Raw genomic sequence first — 15,552 nt, 5'->3', positions numbered from 1 at the left:
TCCTCAGAGATAATTCCTTGGGATTGAAGAGTCTTGATTCTCTAAGACAGTTTGGTGCTCTAACCAAGGTGGTGACCTTAGCAAATCAGATATTTGGTAGAAGTTTGCAGAAGATCCTGAGTTATACTATTCTGGTCCTTGTAGAACTTTTTATGAAAAGCATAGCTTTCTATGATGTTTATGGCAAGATAATTACCCTGCCATCAGTTTCTAGGATTTCTCAAGATTTTTCTCTCCCCCTCTCCCTTTTTTTTGGTTCTGTTAACCTTGACTTGTTTTTCATTCACCGTATTAATTTATTAACATTTTTTAATTTTCAGGACTGTTTGGCAGCTGGCAACTATAGAGGACTTCTGAGGACATGAGACAGTTTTCTCAAACAAGTGACACAGGAGACTAGCTCCAGATTCTGAAAATTCCTTCCAGCACCTCAGCACAAATTGGATTTTCTGCTTCAAAACACCACATACCTGCTATGCACCCTGTCAGATTGTTAAGGTTGACAAACGTCCTCATGTATACACACGTTTACATCTAATCTTGGAAATGCCCCTTATTTAACTGTGTGATCCTCGGCATGTCATTTCAATCTTAGAGCCATTGTTTCTTCCTAAATTGAGTGATGTGTTTAATTGTGGTCTAAAGGGACCAACAGTTGACCACCTGCCTTAGTGTACCTGAAAGAATCTAGGATTCTTTCAGGGAATTAACCTTTCCATTATAATACATCTGAAATTTGGGGTGATGGAAGCAGAAACCTTTGACTGTCATTTAAGGTAGTATAGGTAGACATGCAATTCCTTAGACTTGTTTTAGGTGAGCTGGAGGATGTGGATGGATCACACCTGCAAAAAATGCAGTATTTCATGGTACATCATTTATACTAGTCATTTTTCTCAGGAGCCCTTTTTTCCACAAGCATTTATTTGAAAATCATTATCTCAAGCACTAGGATAAATACTGGAGTGAAAATGATCCATAAAACTTTTCCTGCCTTTCAGAATCTTGAATGTATGCTGGGGAAACAGATGAGTAAAAGTAATTATAATATAATTAGTGCTCCCGTACTTTATTTGCTACATCCTATGAGATCATGGGGGGACAAAAGCATAGGTAAATCTGCTGGGTGTGTGAGAGAATCAGTTGTGATGGTTTTGGTTGTATGTCCTATAGGATTGGATTAATAGAGAGGTGACATTTGAATGAGGGTTTTGAAGGTTAATTATGAATTTTCCAGACAGTGGAGGGGTACCTCAGGCAGAGAGAACAGGGTTCTTACCCCTGCCATTGTGTAATGGTGACTAAGCTTCCTTCAGACTTGTGAGGTTCTTCAATTCTCTGTGTTGCACACCCTCACCAGCCAACCAGCTAAAACCAATAACCATAAAAATTTCCAAACAGTTGAAACATTGGTTAATGATACTTAATGCCTCAATCATTTGTGCAAGATGTGGAATGAAAGTCTTTGTCTTTCACAAAGGAATTGCAGAAATCTGTGTGCACTTTGTGGGTAGTGTAGTAAGGATGAGTAATTATACCAAGGGTAATAACTATGGGAAGGTGGATCAGATTTAATTATATTATGGATCTCTGCTCAGAAGGATCTCCTGTCTCCCAGACAGATGGGGTAAACATAGTATATTGGAAAGAGCAGTAGATTTGGAGACTTAATCAGAAAAGTAGCCCTGCCGTTGGCTACTTTGACTAGGAACAGAGTAAATGAGGATGGAATGCCTGTATTGTTTACCTCTTGAGCATCAGCCAGAATTAGGTGCCACTCTCCTCCCTCTGTCATACTATATTTGGATTTTGTTAATTTCAACGAGATGGAAATTTTAGGACACTAAAAGAGAAGGATCAAAGGTTTCAGTTACCCTTTATTTCTTAATTAATTAATTGCTCAAACATTACTTAGATATTATTCTCTTTGTTTTCAACTTTCTGCCTGAAAGTGGGAAATCTCAGTTGTCAGGGACCAGCAATGTTTGCTGTTTTGGGGCTCGTAATTGGGGCAGATGGTTAGGAGAGTGTCTGCAGTCCATAGCTGAGCCTCTCTAAGAAGCTCTCTAGCTGCTGCTCTAGCCATTGGTGGGGGTGCTGATGTGGGGGGGGCAGTGGTTTTGGTGTTGGTATTAGTGGTAGTGATGTTGATGTCATCTTAGTCCCTTTATATATATATCTAAACTTTGCTGGGGCTGAGAATGTGGAAGATTTGGCATTAGAATAAGATCTAATCAGTTTCCCTGCATCCCGTTTCTCCTCTACTTGGGCAATTTTATTAGAGCTTTAAATAAAGAGGAAAGACTCTTCTTTTATAGATTAGGGAGACATTTCTTGTATGGCAGTGAACAAAGGCATAGGGGTTTACATATCTTATCGTTTCTTAGTTCACATTGTCTTTTAACGTCCCTTAGACGATTAATCTAAAATTCATTAATACCATCTTTCCAAAGAGAGGGAAACTCATTGGTGTTGGATGGAGAGCGGGGGAGATAGGGGAAGGGGTTAGATCCCAAAGGGATATTTTCCTTGGATTTTCCCTCCGCAGTCGTTACCTAGGATTTTTCTTGTAGGTCACCTGGGAAACACTGTGCAAATGAAAGGAACTTTTTATTGCCCTTGTTTTTCAGAAGTGAACACAGGCCTACTATGATTACTAGAGACTTCCTCTTGGGACACAGTGATTTTCAGAAGTGAACACAGGCCTACCGTGATTGCTAGAGGCTTATTCTTGGGAGACAGTGAGACGAAGTAAACTATGTCCCATTTTTATTGGTCTGTTTTGGGTCTTGGAACCCAACTTCTGAACACATGTACCACCCTTACCTAAATTTTATTTCGTCTTCAATTTCAAAGAACCTAGTGCATATTTGTCTTATTTTAATTAGTATTTAATAATATCACTCTTCTGACATAGTGAAACATAGGCCCATTTCTTCTAGGAGTTCTTTGAGCAGAAACATTTGGGGCCAGAAGAGCTCAGGTCGGTTTCTAGTTCATTTGTTTATTTGTTCGGTTATCTTGGTCAAGCTATTTTATTTCTCTGAGCCTTAGTTTCCTCATAAATAAAATGAGGATATTGATAAAATGTTTATTTTCAGGTGATTAGGAGGAGTAGTGTGAAAGTGCATTGTAATCTACAAAGTACTATATCAATGTCAATTGTGGCTGCCTGTCATTACCAAACTTTTCAAGACAAAATGTGTGTCTGGAACATCTTCCTCATTCATAGAGGGTGTTTTCATGTGTGCAGAACAAAGGAAAGCAAGCATAATCCCTGCTCTCAAAGAAATGAGTGTGTATTTCATCTGCTACTAATAGCATTTACACAAAAACAGAATAATTCAGAAAATTATTCTAGGCATAAAATGCAGTACAGACACAGTTGACAGAAATAGTTTCTAGTAAGTGTATTATTAATCCAGGCTTTTTTATGTGGGTGGAAGCTTGTAAAGATTGAGTCATAAGAATTGTATTTTCAGAAAGTTTTGGAATGTGGGTAAAAGAATGACAGAAGGGGAATGACTTCTTCACTCCTCTTCTAGTTTGTGTAGAGTTAATTGGTCCTTCTGCCAAGAATGCTTACCACTTCGACCCATAGGAATTTTAACCTTCCCTTGAGATTTGTTTTGTACGTTAGCTACTTCAAGGTTTCCTGATATGCTCTGTCCAAGTCACCCCCCACTCCTTATACCTACCCCCAAATCATAACAAGCATAACTGCTCCATTGTTGTGCCTTCAGAGATTTTTCTATAGGTCTTTATAACATTTATCAAATTATATTATGCTATTTACCTTTCTGTCATCTCCACCTTGATGGCTTGGAGATGACTTATTCATCCTAAAATAGAGCTCAGCAAATGTTTGTTGAATAAATGTGTTTACTAGGTACATACTATGCCATTTGTTTATTTAGGGGGATCCACAGATGAATGAGAATCATCTTTCTCTTCAAGGAAAATGGATGGGAGAGATTTATATATGTATAAATCCTACTTCCAGTTTCTAAGACTTGCTTGGCTTAATGTAAACTAATTTACTGTATACTTATATGTACCTATCTGGATTAAAAAAATCACTAAAGCTCTGTTTCTTTTAATGGGAATGAGGAAGGTTTCTAGTTTTTATTTAAATGACGTTTGAAAAATTTTACAAGTTTCTGTGATGCTATTGTAATGGCAGAGCTTAATTCTGTTCATAACATTGTTTTCTTCCTTTGTCTATGGCACCTTAGTGTTTTTTGACTTTGTTGACCAGTTTTTCTTCATTTTTTTCTATTAATGGGCATCTCCTGAAGTCTTACTATATGCTACATCCAGTGCTAATTTTGTGGAAGGTGCAGAGATTTGACCCACAGGTCCCTGCCCTGAAGAGTGTGCAGCTGGATGGGGAGGCAGCTATGTGCTCCAGTTGAAGGATAAAGTGTGTTTCTTTCTTTTGATGCTTTTCTAAGCAAGGAGACAGTTACTTGGTTACTAGAGTTCAAAGAGACTTAGCCACCACACCCTAACTTTGGGTAAAATGTTTGGGCAGAGGGAAAAGGCTACAGGACCACTGAGCTCTGGATGGGAATGCAGGAGAATGATGCGGTTGGCTTAATGGCAAGAAGATCAGCCTGAGGTTGAGGTGAGTGAAAGTGGACATAGGGAAAAAGTTTGAGAAGTGGGAGGATAAAAGTCCAGAGTCCAGTGGTTTGTCTTAAATGTGCCAACAGGGAAAGGTAGTGAAATGAGTTCATGCTGTTTATCCTCAGTACTGTTTATACTGTTTACTTTAGAATAGATTAGAGGAGGAGGAAAGATCCAGGCTCTGAACTTGGCTTGGCTGTGAAATGTTTTCTGTAATTCCCAGTCTGGTTACTGATTTACAAACGTAGCTGGATGTGTGACTGTTTTCCAGCTTGCATTAGAGTGGTGATACGGAGACTACAGAGGCAGATCTTGAAAGGAACTAGAGTGGATGCAGAAGAAATTGTGGATTGAGCAAATAATATTTTGGTATAAATGAGATTCTATATTTGGAAGTTCTTAGTAAACTCTGGAGTGCTAAATCAGTGTATTGACAATACAATTCTGTGTGTGTATGAGTGTGTATACTTCCTTGTAGTTAGTGAAGATGTTCTAGGTTCTTTTCTAGCTCAGTCTCTACTTATATTTTGTGGATACCAATTCAGCCTCTACTGTAGGAAGATGCAGGGTCAAATCACAATGACTGAATGCACTTCAGTCTTGCTGTTTAAATATTAAGAAATCACTGAGAAGAGTCATTGTTGAGGTAATCAGTAATTCATAAATTCCTTGTGCCTGTTATGATATGTGAAACACATCTTCATGTTTATGGTTTAGCAGTGTATGCTGTTGATGGAATAAAAGATATGGATTTAAAAAATTTTTATATTTAGTTATGGAGTTTAAATATTCTATATATAAACCGTTACAAAAAGCACAGAAAACATAGAAGCCCAGGAACTTACCACCCAAATTTAATAGGTGTTAATATTTTGCCTTATTTGCTTCAGTCTTCTTTAGTTTGTTTGTAAAGCCATAGAAAGAACAGCATATTTAGCAAAGGCGCTCTTGCCTGTTTGCTTCTCTCTCTAGAGGTAACCACTACTCTAAATTCACTTGTGTTAGTGCCATTTATTAAAAATATGTTTATTTACTACAGGTATATGTATCCATAAACATTATGTTTTTAATGTACTAAAATAAAAAAATATAAAATTATTACAGTTCTTCACATGGTTATCCACATGGAAAACTGCAATAATTTTATAATTTTTATTTTAGTGAGCACATTAAAAACATTAAACATATTGTTTTGGCATAACTTTCTGCCCTAATAACATAAATTGAAGTGGCTTTTAGACTTTTTTGACCATAATCTACAGAATGATACATCTTTTACATGACCTAATACATACCATATACACGTTTGTGTGTGTATGTAAAACTGAAAAAATTTCTCCAAACTGTGATTTTCTGTACTATGTGTGATATATACTGTATTTTCTAGCTGATTCATTCTTAAATGCTTGTCCCAGATTTAATAAATTGATTTTATGACCTAATGATAGACTACCACTCATGATTTGAAAAACATTAATCTTAAATTAATCTAAAAAATTAATCTAATCTTAATTAATCTAAAATTAATACTGATTTTAATATACAAATATAAGGCTTTGTAGTATAATAAAAGTGCTTCAGGGGCTGGTCCGGTGGTACAAGCAGTTAAGTGCGCGCCCTCCGCTGCGGCGGCCTGGGGTTCCCCGGTTCGGATCCCGGGCACGCACCGACGCACTGCTTGGCAAGCCATGCTATGGCAGCGTCCCATATAAAGTGGAGGAAGATGGGCACGGATGTTAGCCCAGGGCCAGTCTTCCTCAGCAAAAAAAGAGGAGGATTGGCAGATGTTAGCACAGGGCTGATCTCCTCACCAAAAAAAAAAAAAAGTGCTTCAGATAATAAGGCAGTGTATTAAAATAGCATTCTTTTGCACAAGATTTGATTACATTCATCTTGGCTAATTCATTCTGAATATTTGTTTTCTGTGAACGGATTTAAATCCATACATGTCTTAGCCATTTAAGTAATTAATATTGGTTAGCTAAGTGTTTTAGTGGATGCATGTGATGGATATGAAGCTCTTTTTAATGGAAAAGCTTTTATTAAGTTTCTTTTGAGGTTTATTATTAACAAGCCAATATAGAATATCTCCTTTTAGTTTATTCTGACTGTGATTTACCTGGAGTCCAGGAGGGCTGTCTTGGTGTCATGGTGTCAGGAAAGGAAAGCACTCTTGCTGGCTCAGAAACTGACTCCCAGCTCTGTCGCCAAGAAACTATATATAGCCTTAATAAGTCCTTTCTTCCTTCTGGCCCTCGTTTTCCTCACCTTTTAAGAAAGGGGGTTAACTAGCTCATCACTTTCATTCTGTGAAATGTAGGGTTCCTTGAACCTGAGCCTCAAGTTATTTCTGAGAATATATCTGATTCAAAAGAACAGGACTTTCTATTGGAATTACTGGTTTTGCAGTTGCATTTGAGCAAGGCATGAGCAGGTCTTGTTCAGTTTATTATGGTTCTTGGGCAGGAACGATTCCCTCTATCATAAAACCGTTTCAGGGTAATCTTGACGTCTCTGAGATCTGCCTGCTTTTTTGTTGTATTCTCTCTCGGTGAGGGACAGGCTATGTGAATGGATATGAGAACATACATAAGTGCTAAAAATGGCCAGGGAGTGTTTCTTCATTCTGTTTCAGTTAAATGTCCTCACAGGCAAATCCAATGCTGCAGAAAGAAGTGTGTCACCTCTGGTGAGCCCAGGGGACGATTATATTAGTCCTACACATTGCAGTAGTCTGAGGCTTTGGGAAATTTTCCCCTTTAGTGTGAGTTACATGTTTGAAATCGAGTGAGGACATACCACCTAAACTACCCATCCTTAAAACAAACAAACGAAACAGCACTTTTCATCATAAGAGTTGTTTGCGTATATGTTTGTCTTAAGAAGCAGGAGTTTAAATTGCAGTTTAGGGTAGAATGGATCTTGGAGACCATCTCTTCCCATTTGCTTTCTGAGAAAATAGGCCAACAAATGCTCTTGCTTGGATCTCCAGATGGAGGCAAAGTTAGGGGCAGATTTCTGGTGTCTTCCAAGGTTCCCATTGTGTTTTGCTTTGCAGATTCTTTTTAGGCAGGTCTACATTTAGAGACATGTCTGAGGGTGTGGACCCGTTAAGGAATGTGATTATCCTTAAAGTAGAGATCTGCTCATACCTGAGAGACTAATGAAGGTGTGTTTTTCCTTAAGGACACCAGGATAGACGTAAGTCTCTGGGAAAGCATCCTCTGAACCCTGATGACTGAGGCATAGGCTAGATTTCAACCCCTCTGACCACGGAGGACTCAGCTTTGTCTCAGCTGTAGTATGCAAAACATTCTTCTCTCTTTTATTATTGCGACAGTACTTGCCCTCCCTTTATGGAAGTGGATTGAGATTTCTGGACCTCTGGGTTCTAATTCCGTGGTTAACATCTTTAGGCCAAGGACCAGAGCTAAAGCTAACTATTGGTTTGTGACACTGTGCTTGGCACTGAGCAGGTACTATGTGGATTTTTGTGAATGAAAACTTTATACTAGCTAGTCACTATTTCGTGTCTTGCGAATTATAAAGTTGATCTTCCTAAAATACTACAATTGATTTTTTGAAGTAAACAAAATCCTTTTCTTTTCATGATAAAATACTACTAATGAGCCTTCATGTCTGCTCTTCCCCTCTCCTCTGCAGTGTGCCGAGATTTTGCCGTGCTAGAGGACCACACCCTGGCCCACAGCCTGCAGGAACAAGAGAGTGAGTAATGGCCCTCGTTCATGCTCCTTCGGTTTTCTTTTTTATTGGTAGCTTGAGGCAAGTTTCTTAGGGTGAGGCAGGAAGAGAACACAGTCACTGGGCTACACCGTCCATCCATCCTGAGGGATTTGTCTAGGCAAATGATGGCTGGGTGAAGAATGAAGGTCTGGGTATTTTGAAGTAAGGCAGCGGCCAGGGATTAGAATACTGTTGGGTGTGTGGGAGGAAAAGAGGAACTTGAACCTTTTTCCCTGCTTTAGCGGTGTAGGAGGAAGACACTGGTTACACATATATCTGGGGTATGTAGAAAGCTGGCATAGGGAACTGTTCCTTCCCCTAGAATAGGGCCTGAACAACTTTTTCCAGGCAATGGTGGTATCTAGATTGTGGATTTTTCTGAATATTTATATATGTAATTATGCAAAGTAAATCTAAGTTATATGTATTAGACAAAAGTGCATATTTGTGAATATGTAATTTGTGAATCATTGATTCATATGTCAATGTAAAAATTAAGTATTGAAAAATGTAGTTTATAAATTGAGTGGCAACTTGTAGGGCCGAAAGAGCACTGGCCTTGGCTTTAGAACATTTGTATAGAAGTCCTGGCACTGCCACTGTTTTGCTATATGCAAATGCAATTTATTTAACCTTTCTGGTCCTCTTGTTACTTAATGGAAAGATGAGAATAATAATTCCCGTGCTGCCTATTATGCAGCATTTATTGAGAGCATAAAATGAAGTGATGGGTATGAAGCTCTTTTTAATGGAAAAGCTTTTATTAAGTTTCTTTTGAGGTTTATTATTAACAAGGCAAAACATTGTAATTCCTCTCCTCAATCTTTCTGTCCAGTCGAGCATCATTTGGCATCGAACGTTCAGCGGAACCGTTTGGTCCAGCATGATCTCCAGGTGGCTAAGCAGCTCCAAGAGGAGGATCTGAAAGCCCAGGCTCAGCTCCAGAAGCGCTACAAAGACCTGTGAGGATTTGGGGAGTGGGAGGGAGTCGTGCCAGGACTGGTTTTCTCTGGAGCCAGCAGCTGGGGCAGGGAAGAAAGAGACTCTCCGTCTGTCCTTCTGATTCCTTTCACTATTAGATTACAAATCCTGTCGTGGCTATCCCATAGTTTTCTTTGATTTGAAAAATTTTCTTTGATGTTGGAACACTTGACTAGGTTTTGGGATATGTGGATTCTCGTGTGAGCTTCAACACTTATCTGTATGACTTTGAGTCATTTGGTCCACTTCTCTGAGTCTATTTTCCTTACCTGTAACATGGGGAAAATAATCTCTGTCCCCTTTGCTCATAGGTTGTTTGGGGGATCCAGTGAAATATGGGATATCAAAGAACTTTATGAGTTACATTGGGTTCCTCTACTGTTTCCTAGCTGTGTTTGCTGCTCTTGTTTTCCTTGAACCCCTTGCTTTTCAGGTAGAGGCAGAATCTTCTCAAAAGCTCTGAATAGTACACTCAGTTCTTTTCATAACTTTAGTGTCTGACAGAAATTCTGTCTTGGTTACCTCCTTTCATAGTTAGATAAATGGAAAGATCATATCTAAGGTCTCTTCCAGCACAATGACTTTTTATTCTTTTTCCATGTTTTAGAGCTCACAGGAGAGTGGCTCTTATACCTAAATCTCTAATGGTGGATTTAACCACAAGATATTGTTTTGAGGAGGAAAAGTTAAAGGAAGAAATGAAGGGACTCCTCATTTTACTTTAGTTGTCATGTTCAAATGTACAGGAAAGGCTGTTGTTTTTGTTGCCTTTGAGGAAGGGTTTGTCTTTCTGCTTTATTATTGGTAGGAAGGACTTTATTCATCATTTTGTTTAGCTTCCTTATTTTGTATGTAAACACTCTTATTGTTTCTTGCTAAACCTGACACCATGAAAGGCAATGGAGACCACAGATATGAATTAGATATAGCCATTGCCTTTAAGGGCCTCAGGAAAAAAACTCTGAGCATTCTATATCTAGAGATCCATGCACAAGCACGGAGAATTTAATGATAAATTTCATGCCTATGAAAGAGAAGAGACTGGGAAACCAACACAGGTGATATATTTAATCTGAACATTGATGGTTAAATAGGAATTTATAGTGACAATTGGAGAAAACCATTCTAGCCCCAGGGAGTAGCGTGCATAAAGGTCAGAAGTAAAAATACCTGGAATCTCATGGTAGCTGCAAGGTGTTCAGTATTGATGGAGTGGAGAGTACGGTTAGGGGCATAGGTCAGAGATGAGGTCAGCAAAGTAGTCAAAAGCTGTACCAAAAGGTCATATAAGTTATGTTGAGAAATTTAGGTTTTATAGATTTTATATTATAAACAATGGAGAACCATTGAAGGATTTTAGATTTTCATTTTGGGACCTACTCTGGGTGCTGGGTAAGTAAAGGATTGGAGGGGGCAAGATTGAAGGCAGCTATTGAGCAGTCGTCAGATTAAGAAATGATGAGATTTCAATTGAGGACAATGGATGAGAGAGAGAGAGGGAGGAGGGAGATGATGAGGCCTGAATTGAGGGTAATGTTAATGGAGTTATAGAGAGGAACAGAGAGATTTGAGGTATATGGAGGCTCAGTGTCACACAGTTGAGATGAGAGTCAGAGCTAGAATATTCTAGAGTTCTAAATTACTGCCTTTTAATTATTCACAGTGCTGTGTTATGAAGGCCAGTTCTGAGACTGGTGCAGAAGTTTAAGATCCTGAATTAGGGTAATGATAGTATCATGCGGTTATTCACAGATTGTCAAGACAAAGCACTGTAAAATATAAACCCAGATTTGGAAAGTGATAGATTATAGATCCTAAATGAGAGCAGAACCAGGTATTATATTTCTGCCTAGGACTTCAGGGTTTTGGAGGTGTTCCTGGCTGAAATAAGTAAGCTAGAAAGGAAGTTTTTCAGTTTTCATACCCTGACCATCTTGATAGCTGAACCTCATGGGAAGGATGAAGTGCTGTAGGTTTTAATGAAATGGAACCTTTCACTCAGTCTGGAGCCTGGGGCCCCTGTCCAGTCAGCCTTACTGATCGTTAACTGCTCCTTTCTCACTAGATTTTGCTTCCTGAGAATTCTATATAATTAGCTGAATGAGCTAGAACTGATTCTTCTTGGAAATATGGTTTGAAATAATTAAGCTCAACTTAAACTTCACCTCTTTATTTTCTGTGCTAGGAGATACATCTTCTGTGTCACTTCTGGCCTTTAACGTTTCATTTGGATTTGCCTTCTCTGCTCTGCTTCTGCTTTCTTCCCATCTGTTATCACCCTGCATGTAGTTAGTTGTTGCTTACTCCTGAATGGATTTTACATTAATTTGGGTGGTCCTGGTGGAGAAGTCTGAAAACTAAGACCATCATTTTGTGTATGATTCTTAACTATAAGAAGTGAGTGAATGAAAAGAGGATACATTTGTTCTGAGTAGATTTTTATTTTCAGTTCTTTGGATTAGTTGATTAAGAGTCCTAAAATATTAGACCTGTAATACGAAATCATTAAGTCCAAAAACTTTTATGGCCGATAAGATGACATGAGAGGGCATGATTCACTGGTTGTCAGTGGCAGGACCAGAAATCAGGTCTGCAGACATCTTCTTTTTTTTTTTTAAAGATTTTATTTATTTATTTTTTCCCCCCAAAGCCCCAGTAGATAGTTGTGTGTCACAGCTGCACATCCTTCTAGTTGCTGTATGTGGGACGCGGCCTCAGCATGGCCGGAGAAGCAGTGCGTCGGTGCGAGCCCGGGATCCGAACCCGGGTCGCCAGCAGTGGAGCGCGCTCACTTAACCACCAAGCCACGGGGCCGGCCCCTGCAGACATCTTCTTGTCCAGTGATTTTCCTACTGATTCTAAGAAAGTCTTGCCATTTCTGGCCCGTGCTCTCTGTCTTACATTCTCGTCCTCCCTTTCTGTCTTGTGTGTGCGCACACACATACATAAACACCTGCGTGTCTGCACACACATCTGCTTTCACCTACATATACCTATTTCCAAACCATTGGAAAGTGACCATTTCCTTACATAAATGAGAATAGTTTTCATCCCCTCAGTTTTGTTAGTATAGAATAAGGGGGCTTCAATTCCTCCAGAGAAGTTTGGATGTCCCGCCCCACCCTGCCCCCCACAATACTTTTCAATTACAGAAGACTGCCATTAAATCTGAAATATACAACCAAGACTGAGACTCATTGAGTACTTTAAGTTCAGTTGGCAGGGGGAGAATGAGAGGATATATCTGTTTAGCAAACGAACTGTGTATATAAATCACAGTTATAATTTTATCCCAGCATCTTTTTAGATAGTAAACTCCAAGCATGTTTATGTCTGTCTTTCCTAGCTAACAGTTTTGTGTAAAGGTTGGCTCCCCAGAGCTCTTGCATTCTGGAATTTTAAAGTGCCCATTAACTCTACTTAAAAACTGAAAACAGAAGACTTGTGCACCTAGGGGTATATTTTGTAGCATCTCTGAGAGATCCGAACCCCCTTTTCTGTTGGAACTGCTGTTTTAAAGGTGCTGTTTTTAAAGGATCTGTTTCTTCCGCCAAGGTGATTTCTCTTGTTTCTCCCACCAAAATGTGTTGCGAGCTTCTGAGTGCAGGATGCAGATTTCTTCATTTTTGTATCCTCCATAGTGAGCATAGTGCCTGGACCATAGCAGGTGTGGTGTAAGTCTTTGTTGAATGCGTGAATGCTAAAACAAAACAAAACTATGGTAACAGCAGTATTACAACATTTGATTTTCTTAGTGGCCAGAGTATTAAGGAAACTGGCATCAGCCACAGAGGTTCTGTTGGAAACCAATGCTGGGGAATACAGTTTTTTTTTTGCTTTTTTTTAAGTATAATTTTTTTAAGTATTCATTCTTGAAACTGAAAAAAAGAATACGTCTAATAAAATATTTATAAAAATCATTTTAAAGTCATACCACCACCTCTAGGTGACTGCAGTATTACTGACGTTTTAGTGAACTCACTCCTAAATTTTTCCTGTGCACTTTATACATAATTGGATATTTGTGGACATTAATCTCACAGTCTACATCTCCTTTGCAGAATCTTGGGGAAACATGCCTGTCTCTGTAGAGTGGCGCCAATAGGGTGAGGTGATATGGTGGTATAGAGAAAGCATAGAGCTTTCCATTATGGTGTCTGGGGATCAGATTCTGGTTCTACCGCTCGTTTTCTCTGTGATCTGAGGGAAATGATGTCACTACGCTGGGCCTCAGTTTTTTCATCATAAGGTGTGACAGTATCAACCTTGTTGCATCGTTATTGTGGGGATTAAGTGAGATAAAAATACGCACTGGCTCACAGTGAGGATTCAGTAAATTGCGTTATTTTTAGGAAGAATCATTTATTTTCTTTATTCATGTTGTTTTCACCTTTGTTTTTTAGTGAACAACAGGACTGTGAAATTGCTCAGGAAATCCAGGAGAAACTGGCTATTGAGGCAGAGAGACGACGCATTCAGGAGAAGAAAGATGAGGTACGACTTAGTTAATGCCCCTCCACCCCATGGAGGAAGGGCTGCTCAGCTCTGGAGTAGTTACTTTCTGTATTCTTTGGCTCAGTGTAGGGTTGCTGAATGGGCAGCAGAACTCTCTTTTGGGGTGCATAGACCAAGGATTGCCTTCCATGGACCACTGTTTATTGCCCCTTGAGCAGTTGCATAAGTGGTGAAGTCTTAAAGATGATGATGGGTAATTTGACATAAGGTGTGAATTAGTTTCCTAGGGCCACTATAACACCTTACCACAAACTTGGTGGCTTAAAACAACAGAAATTTATTCTCTCACGGTTCTGGAGGCTAGAAATCTGAAATCAGGGTGTTGGCAGGGCCATGCTGCCTATTGGGAAAGATCCTTCTTTGCTTCTTCCTAGCTTCTGGTGGCTGCTGACAATCATTGGTATTCCTTGGCTTGTAGCTGTATCACTTTAGTCTCTACCTCCATTGTCACATGGACTTCTTCCCTATATCTTTGTGTCCTCTTGTTTTCTTATAAGGACACCAGTCATTGGATTGAGGACCCACTCTAATCCAGTATGATCTCTTCTTAACTAATTACATCTGCAAAGACCCTATTTCCAAGTAAGGTCGTCTTCCGAGGTTCTTGGTGGAAATGAATTTTTAGGGGACGCTATTCACCCCAATACAGGGTGTTCTGTCTATGGGTTATTCCTGCAACTTCAGAGAGAGCAGACCTTGAGTGTAGCCAGAGCAGGAGTGAGGGAGTAGTCATTGTGAGGCCAGGAGCCATCATTGCTCTCTCACTCTTTTTTTGTTAATGGTTTTACTCTCCTATGATATATTGCCTCAAGGAACTAATCTGTTTGAGTCTGTATATATTTTTAAATTATGTTATTTTTAAAGCTGAAAATGACTAAAATTAGCAGTAGTATCTGGTTTGTAAGAAGACTTGAATTTGCAGTCAACTATTACTTGCTTTTGTGTTGTTTTCAGCATTTCTTATCAACAGTTTCTTTTCAGTTTGCGTTGATTTTGTGTCTGCTTTTTTTCACACCTGTTGTGCTGTTCTTGGCCACTGTCTTGATTTATAATGAAGACAAAAATGATTTATCATTTGTAATAGTAGGTTGAGCATATGATTTATTGTATACTCAGAGACATTTTTCAGGGTTAAAGGGGGCACTTTTAATAATTACACAGACTGATACTGTCCTGGGCAAAGTGGCATATATGATCACCCCATTAAATAGATATGATCAGGGTCATCAGTAAACTAGCCTACATATACTGCTGTGTAGGCTGAGCCGTGCTTGTTCCTATAGGACTCCTTGTTCGTTGCCAGCTGGGTGTGAGACACCTGGTATGAGTGTATTTAGCTCTTTCTTTAAGCAACAAATCATGATTATGTCATAATCAGAACTGCGAGTAAGAATTAGGGATTATTTTCTATCCTTCCTGTTATCAACACAGGAGCTCTTTCTTATGACAGGATGTGTTGCCTCTTTATAGTCATGATTTGGCTTTGGGGATGAAACTGAGGACTGAAAGAAGTGATTATATTTTGTAGACAGGAAAACTTCTATTTTAAAAATAACAGAGTAACGAAGTTGGCTTCTTATAAATGCAACTGGTGTCCTCTGATTTTTTTCCCCCATTCAGAGAAAAACAGGATAGAAAGAGAAATCAAAACACTTTATTTTAGGCATGTAGAATCCAGATAGC

General features: G+C 39.0%; 1 protein-coding gene across 2 annotated transcripts in view; it reads left to right on the top strand.

Annotated features, from left to right (window-relative positions):
- CCDC50 (coiled-coil domain containing 50) overlaps positions 1-15,552 on the top strand; it is a 66,052-nt gene that overhangs the window by 19,440 nt on the left and 31,060 nt on the right. For both annotated transcript variants that reach the window (XM_014783082.2, XM_004424571.3), the window contains exons 2-4: positions 8,293-8,355; positions 9,209-9,335; positions 13,758-13,848. In XM_014783082.2, the coding sequence (XP_014638568.1) occupies positions 8,293-8,355; positions 9,209-9,335; positions 13,758-13,848 (281 nt within the window). The remainder of the gene's footprint in view (positions 1-8,292; positions 8,356-9,208; positions 9,336-13,757; positions 13,849-15,552) is intronic.

Source organism: Ceratotherium simum, chromosome 15 (assembly GCF_057802395.1).
Source record: "Ceratotherium simum simum isolate JZ-2026a chromosome 15, ASM5780239v1, whole genome shotgun sequence".
NCBI lineage: Eukaryota > Metazoa > Chordata > Mammalia > Perissodactyla > Rhinocerotidae > Ceratotherium > Ceratotherium simum.
Note: the sequence above shows the minus strand (reverse complement) of the source record. Positions and strands in the feature narration are given on the sequence as shown.